This window comes from Thamnophis sirtalis, unplaced genomic scaffold (genome assembly GCF_051295495.1).
Source record: "Thamnophis sirtalis isolate CommonGarterSnake01/CBP01778 unplaced genomic scaffold, rThaSir2_p1.2 scaffold_4, whole genome shotgun sequence".
NCBI classification, from domain to species: domain Eukaryota; kingdom Metazoa; phylum Chordata; class Lepidosauria; order Squamata; family Natricidae; genus Thamnophis; species Thamnophis sirtalis.
The window spans coordinates 14,524,301-14,532,381 of NW_028261384.1; the positions used below are offsets into that span (position 1 = coordinate 14,524,301).

The 8,081-nt window shown below is 36.6% G+C and overlaps 1 protein-coding gene across 5 annotated transcripts in view; it reads left to right on the top strand.

Moving 5' to 3' along the window:
- The window catches only part of WDR37 (WD repeat domain 37), a 48,416-nt gene extending 42,030 nt beyond the window's left edge, over positions 1 to 6,386 (top strand). For all 5 annotated transcript variants that reach the window (XM_087712516.1, XM_014056765.2, XM_087712518.1 and 2 more), the window contains 3 exons: positions 945 to 1,079; positions 2,197 to 2,311; positions 5,221 to 6,386. In XM_087712516.1, the coding sequence (XP_087568642.1) occupies positions 945 to 1,079; positions 2,197 to 2,311; positions 5,221 to 5,352 (382 nt within the window). In that variant the 3' untranslated portion in view covers positions 5,353 to 6,386. The remainder of the gene's footprint in view (positions 1 to 944; positions 1,080 to 2,196; positions 2,312 to 5,220) is intronic.
- The last annotated feature ends 1,695 nt before the right edge of the window (positions 6,387 to 8,081 follow it).

Here is an 8,081-nt window from a genome sequence, read left to right on the forward strand (position 1 = left end):
ACCACTGACACAATGGTATTTGGATCTAATTAGACTTTAATTTGATGTCAATTTAAATTAAGAGGCCTTGCACATACTAGCCCATTGTGACTTGGGTAATACTAATCTCAATCAGTAGACTGAATACAACATGAAGTCAGATTCTCACAGTACAATAGAAGTGACAGGAGCAACTTGACACTTTAAATTAAAATTACTAAATTCCAAGCAATTGATGTGTGTGACCCCCAAGCTATAACAGGATAGGTCATTAAATGCAGTCCATAGAAATTGAGCTGAGAAGCAGACTGTAATGAACCAGGGAAGGAAACCAAAGTGCTTTGTTAGCAGGCTGTGTAGGTGGGAGCAAGCAAGAAGCTTTGCAGTAAAAGAAGTAACTTGATGAATGGAGGTTTCCCATGTTTCTTCAAAACAGCCTGAAAAATCATGGCAATCATGCTTTGCCCATTAGAGCAAAAGGATGAAAGAAATAACTTAAAACCCCAGTTATTAAGTTTTCAGATGCAATGATTAATACATTTCTGGTTACTGAAATTAAACATTTTTTATTTCCTGTAATTTAGATGTGGCAGATATTTTCTTTCATGTTTTATTTTTAAATAGTTCAGTATCACAACAAGAATTGAATGTCCTGTTGCCTTTCTGTATATAAGACTATACATAATATGTGTATGTGATTTGGCATGCAGTTACAAAATTATATCCTTTCTTTTGTGTGAAAGAAGCTATTATTTTGGCATGTCTTACTATGTTAAAAGTATTAAACTGCGTACCTGGTAAGGGTTCGTAATTGAACCCAGAGTCCAGCAGCTAGCTATTGTGCTTCCATGTCGATAATCTTTCTTGCAGTTTCTCAAAATAGTAAGGATGGTACTATAGATTTAAAATTATCACTGAATTCTCAGTAACTTGGTTAACTGTGGTTCTAACTTCTTCCTTTCAAGCACTGTGACCTCAGCTGTTTTCACTGTGGGAGACAATGTGGTTTCAGGTAGTGATGATCGTACTGTGAAAGTTTGGGACTTGAAAAATATGAGATCACCCATTGCCACTATTCGCACAGACTCTGCAGTAAATAGGTAAGCCAAACTTCATTTAATCCGGTAGGCATTTGTTTAACAAAAAGTGATGCTCAGATCACAGCATAATTTAAGATTTAGTAGAAAATAGTAGAAAACAGCTACTGCTTTGAAATGCCCATTTTTCTTAATTCCTTCCTGAAATGCATTGTTGAGGTGCCATGTCTTTGGCATTATTGTTTGAAAAATAGCATTCTAGCATGGCAGCTAAGGACTGCCTTTGTCTAATCAGTTGTTGTATTTTGTAACTATGGCTGCTGTTCTAGCCTCTTCTGTATAAGAGAATGATGAATGATGAAGAGTACGAATAATGTAAAGTTGAGAAGGGAAGGTAATATGGATTTGCGGTTTGAAAGGCTGTTTTTGAATTGATATCCCATCTTTCTTCAAAACAGCCTGAAAAAAAAACATGGCAACGAAACTTTGTCCATTAGAACAAAAGGCTTACAGCCATTTTTTTTTGCAGTAAAAACAGACCAGGCTCTTAAATTAATGCAAATTGATTACTTTAAAAAAAAAAAATTTAGTATTTGAGAGTGGAATGTTTGTGATCTGCATGTTCATCAATCACCTTAGGATCCCTCACATTTTGTGGATTTGAAGAATTTAAATGCAAAGGATCTATTTTTCTTTGTGTTTTCTGAATCTTTAAGATGGATGGATTCTGAAAGTTGAAATTCACTCATCTTAAAGTTGCCAAGGTTGAGAAATCCTGGCCTACGCAGCTGAAGTACTTCAGATGAATTGATGCCACTTTTCTATTCGTGGTTTTGGTAGAGACCCCAGGTGCTCATTCCATTAAGTATTAACTCCAGAGTGGGTTTTCTTTCCTGAAGGAATCAGGATGGACTTTCTCTGTATAAGTATGAGCTTCAGAGTGGTTTTTTTTTTTTGTCTTTACAAAATATTATGGGGGTGCATCTGGTAATGTCTTTGTGAATGTCTATGATACCATCAGTGCCAGAAACAAACCTCTTTTTTTTTTTGGGTAGAAAATAAAATTATATTTGTGGGAACTGTGTGTAGCATGAAATTCCAATTAAATCACTTTCAGTGGCCTTGAACTACTGTCAATCCCTGGCAGGCTATCTAATTTTTTTTTATCTCCTCTGCACAGGATTAATGTTTGTGTCGGCCAAAAAATCATTGCCCTTCCACATGACAACCGACAGGTTAGATTATTTGACATGTCTGGAGTGCGATTAGCACGTCTTCCTCGCAGCAACAGACAGGTAGCAGAACTTTAGTTATTTCTTTAACATCTCTCTCATTCTCCCATTTAGTTGTTTTTCTGCATGTTACAAAATATATATTATTTAGTTGAAACATAGCATGTTGTTGCAGTAAATCATCCAGTTGCCATTAAACTAAAACACTTAATACACCTACAGATAGATAGACCTTGTCTTACAGCCCTAATTGAGCCCAGAATTATTGTTGACGTTATTGCCATCATAAGTTGAGGCATCAGTTACAACCATTTTTTTACAATAGTCATTAAGTGAATTAAGTCATTAAGCAAATACTGGATTTAAGTGAATCTATTTTCCCCGGTGAGCGATTTTATGATTTTGCCAGAAGCTGGAAGTAAACATGGGAACACACAAAAAAATTGCAAATTGTTTAGTCACGTGACTGCAGGACCCTGCAAATGGTAGTAAAGGCTGATAGGTGCCCAAAATGTGATCATGTGATAGCCCAAGGGGGTTTTAGGCAATTGGTTACATATCAAGGACTATTAATTGGTATCTTGCAAATTAAAAATTATTGGGTTTAGACTCAGTTTGGACTTAATTCTAAATGACCTCACCTTTTAAAGCAATGGTGGTGAGCCTCTTGGTGGCCAGTTAATATTTTTAGGAGCCTAAAGATTGCAGTGAACAATGATGTAAAGTGGACAAGACTGTGTCATATACATGGACAAGGTTGAGATTTTTGTTTTTCTCCTGAAAGCTTGTGAAGGTTTTCTTTAACTTTGATTGGCATGGTTTAAAGTATGGACACTATGGACTTAAGCTTCAGCCTGTTGGCTATTCCTTGCCTCTAAAGGGTTGGAATTTGTGCTATGGCTATGCAGTAGTAGTAGTCAATTAGAGAACTTAGAGTAAGGAAATAGGATCCAGAGATTGCTCATTCATATTGTAAGCTCTAAAACAGTGTTTCTCAAACTTAGCAATATAAGAGGTGCGAACTTCATTTCCCAGAATTCCTCAACCAGCCATTTCCTCAGCTATCCATACCAGTAAGGATCGCTATATGACAAATTCCTTGTCCCAGATGACAAGTAATAGACCAGCTACCTGAGTCCTCTTTAGTGAAGCTTTTTGATATGTTTCCTCTGCCATCATCATCAGAATGATGCTCCTGGTGATAGAACAGGTTGGAACTATCTCATTACAGAGATGCAGCTGAAAGTAAATCTGATTTCTTCCAAAGCCAGGTGAAGCTGTTTTTATTTAATAAGTTTCTCAGGTGCAATAGAGACTGCTATTGTCCTGTTACTTTTTTCCCCAGTTCCTATTTTTAATGTACTGAGATCTTAAATGATGCAGTAACCAATATATTTTTGGCGTATAAGACGCACCAAGGTTTTGAAGAGGCAAATTAAAAAAAAAAGTTTTTGCACTCTGCAGACCTCCCAAAACGACCCGTTTTTCGCAAAAATGAGCCCATTTTTTTTCAAAATAAAAGGGCATGAATAGCCTTTAGGAGGCTTTTAACGCTACAGCTCCTGCCCCCCCTCAAAAACGAACAAAAACAGACCATTTTTCACGAAAACAGGCCCATTTTTTATTTAAAAAAAGGGGCATGCATAGAAGGCTTATAGAGTGCTCCTGGGGCTGAGGGGAGGCAAAATTGAGCAAAAAACGGTCTTTTTTTGCTCATTTCTGCTCTCCCCAGCCCCAGGAGGACTCTACAAGGCTCCTAAAGGCTATGCACAGCCATTTTGGTGAAGGGGCGGGGTTTCAGGAGGCAAAAAATGCTGTATTCAGTGTGTAAGACGCACCCAGATTTTCAGCCTCTTTTTTGAGGGAAAAAGTTCATCTTATACTCCAAAAAATACGGTACTTGAAATGCTTTGTAAATTGTGAAAAACCTACTTTGTGCCATTATTTAAAAATAAAAATAAGCTTTGATTCTGTTTTTGTTAGGCTTGCAAGTTTATGAGGTTGTTTATATGATGTTTGCTTATTTTTTTATGTTTATATTCAGCTTTGTGCAGAAACTTAGGTGGTTTATATGAGGTCACCTATATTTTTATTCTCACCACAACCCTATGAGATAGATTGCACCTGAAAGGTCCAAAATCTTCCCGAGAAGTTGAGAACCTGGTTCTCCTTAGTCTTAGTCTAACATTTCAGTTGTTTATATTGCTTGCCATTGTATAAAACTGTTAAAACATTGAATTTGGACTAAGTTAGTCAGTTGAGTGAAGTCATTGTAGTAGCCAAACTCTCACAAAAGGACTTTTTTCTTTAACATAGTATGTTGGAATTTAACTTGTGGTTTGTAAAAAAATATATATAGGTTTTGAATGTATCACTACTTCATGTGCTCTTACATCTAAAAAGCACAGTATATTAATTCTGACCCACAGAGTTCATTTTGAGAACTGCTGTTACGATATACTTGGCTACGGAAGGATGCTGTGCATTTTTAATTATGCGATGGACATTCTATAGGCATAGAGTTCAGGCGAAATTTTTAAACAAGATCTTTAAAGTTTATTTCAACATACAGGTAATCCTCGACTTACAACCACCATTGAGCCCAAAATTTCTGTTGCAAAGCGAGATACGTGTAGTTGTTAAATGAATTTTGCCCCGTTTTTTGCCATAGTTGTTAAATGGATCACTGAGGTTGTTAAATTAGTGATATGGTTGTTAAGTGAATCTGGCTTATAGGGACTATTTCTACTCAGATTTCCAAACCGAGATTCCATGATCCTGGAGCCCTTGTAAACACATGCCAGTTCCCAAATGCTCAAATTTTGTTATTATATGACTGTGGGGTACCAGTTGCAGGTCATTTTTTCCCCCAGTGCTTCCTATTGTTGCTAAAGAACTATCTGTGTGGCCTAACAAGAGAGGGAGAAAAAAGATCCAAGCAAAGTCTAATATTGTTCTGTTTGTTGTCACAGGGTCATAGAAGAATGGTTTGCTGCTCAGCATGGAGTGAAGATCATCCAATATGCAACCTCTTCACTTGTGGATTTGATCGTCAGGCTATTGGATGGAACATCAACATCCCTGCTTTGCTTCAGGAAAAATGAGAAGTTCTCCTCATGTTTCCCCAGTTTTATTGCCACAGACTTTGTGCAGACTTTCCTGTAAGCTGCAGTCAGTATAAAAGGCGCACTTTGAAAAGGGCGGTGGGTGGAATTGCAAATATTGTTACTGCATTGTGCACAGTTGCATGAAATGTACATAAAAAAAATGTGACCTTTTCAAAGAAGTTAGGCCAATGTTTCTGAACTGTGGCAACATTAAAGTGTATGAATTTGAATTCTCAGAATTCCCCAGCCAGCATAGCTAGCCTGGGAATTCTGGGAATTGAAGTCCACATATTTTAAAGTAGCCAAGGTTAAGAAACATTGAATTAGGTTCTTGTGTATGAACTTTTTTTTATCTTGATATCCACTGGTGTCTAGAAGGACACTTAGCTTTCCTATGGAGCATATATGTTTGCAGTTTACTCATTCTAGTTGAACGTTAGGGCATTAAGTTCAGCTTAAATATGAATTCTGTGTACTTCCCATGAAAAATATATAGTTCACCTTTCTCCCATCACATTACACATTTGCCCTGTGGATAAAAGAGAATATAAAGTTACTCTTTAAGATGAAGGAGGGAGCAGATTGCTACAATGTGTAGCTGAGCTTTTCTTGCATCTATATATAGTGTGATCTGAAGACTCAAATATAGTATTAATTTCAACTCCTAGTATATCTTAGTTACTGAATTAAAAACAAGGGTCAGGGAAGAAAACTATAAATATCTTTATATAACAGATATAAAATGTTGGATTGCCATATTGGGAATGAATACTCCTGTACGTTTCAAGACCTATTTAAATTATTACACTCCTGGTCTGAGGAACCACTCTGTCAGATTCTCACATAAGGCAAATGACAATATTTTACAATCATGCAAATCTGAATAAGTTCTTAAAGCACTTTAGTTTAGATATAAACCCCAAATGTCCAGTTACATTTCCTGAAGAATGTGAGACTTGTATCTAAGAAGGATTTTCCTTACTAGTTTTTTGTGAATATTTTAAAGCTGGTGAGTAAATCTTGTTATTTTACTTGTTTTTATTTTTTTTTAAAATACACCGATGTTTTAATGTAGATTGACATAATTCTCTTTGAGCCAAGGACAACACAAGGCCGTGTCCAAGCATTCTGCCACACAAAGGGCGTTGCTTCTCTCCCTTCCCTCTCTCACTTAATGGCCATTCTTGGAAAGAATAATTTTATGGGATAGGTTGCTTGCATTACCAATTTTAAACTGAATTTTAAACTAAATTACTAAAGATTATCTAATTTTAAACTGAATTTTAAACTAAAATTGAAGCAAGTTTAATAAAACTTTACCAGGCTGAAAAAGTCAGCTTAAGAAAAATATAGTCCCTGTTCAACACAATCCTCTAGCCCCTCCTTAAATTTCACACCAGTACATGCTAAGTGGGCATTATCCTACTTAAATTGTGCTGCCAGATTTGCATATTTAATTCATATTTACAAGGGCATTTGGTAGCCACCAGTTGAAAGAAAAGTCTGAAAGTTGTACTTTCAAAATTCTTTCACAGATGAATGCAGAAAATTCTCTTTACTGTCCATTATTGTCTCCAGAGTGGCATGCAAATTGCTTAACAAAGAGTTTAAAATTAATTTTTATAAATAAGAAGTGTAGAAAGTATAGCTTGGGTGGGGTGGACGACTTCATATAGCTTGCCAAGATCTGCTTTGTGACCCAACAGAATTCTTTTTTGAGTAAATGGTAGAAGAATTGTGCCATTTGATGGTGTTTTAATTAGAAAATGGTATCTTAATCCTTGGAGATGTTTGAAAACACTTATTCCATTTCTTTAAGCTTTGTGACTACCTCCCAGACAAGCTTTAGGGGACGCGGTGGCTCAGTGGCTAAGACACTAAGCTTGTCGATCAGAAAGGTTAACAGTTTGGTCGTTCAAACCCCTAGTACCGTGTAACGGAGTGAGCTCCCGTTACTTGTCCCAGCTTCTGCCAACCTAGCAGTTCGAAAGCATATAAAAAATGCAAGTAGAAAAATAGGAACCACCTTTGGTGGGAAGGTAACAGCGTTCCGTGCGTTTTTGTCATTGAGTCATGCTGGCCACATGACCACAGACATCTTTGGATAGCGCTGGCTCTTCGGTTTTGAAACGGAGATGAGCACTGCCCTCTAGAGTCTGGAACGGCTAGCACATATGTGCGAGGGGAACTTTTACCTTTACCCATACAAGTTGCAGGCCTCACCCATTTTTTAAAAGTTGGCTTTGATATGCTACCTTAATCTAGATGTGGCTCTCAATTTCAAGTCCTGTGGTAGAGCATAGTGAGTTGTTATTGCTTCAATTATCCCATTTTTCTTTGGCCAATATTATTTCCCAGTAGTTCTGCAAAGTATGAATGTCAGAGACAGATCTACCTAGAAAACAAATACGATGAGACACAATTTATGAGGTAACTGAAATCCTAGAAATAAAATGATAGAATATCTGTGTGGTTATGGCGATCTTGGAAGAGGGTTTAATTATGAAATATATAGAATTTTAACATTACAGGTAAGGGGCTAATAATTGAGGTATATGATGATTATCAAATATAGATTGTTAAGCAAATAAAATGATGTACAAGAGCAAGACTTATATGAGCTATGAATAGCTTTGTTGTGCATTTTGTTAGTAGTAGTAATAGTACTATTTTACAGTGTTTGCAATGCAATCTCAGTCTTGCCAGATGGAGTGTCTGGAGTGGAA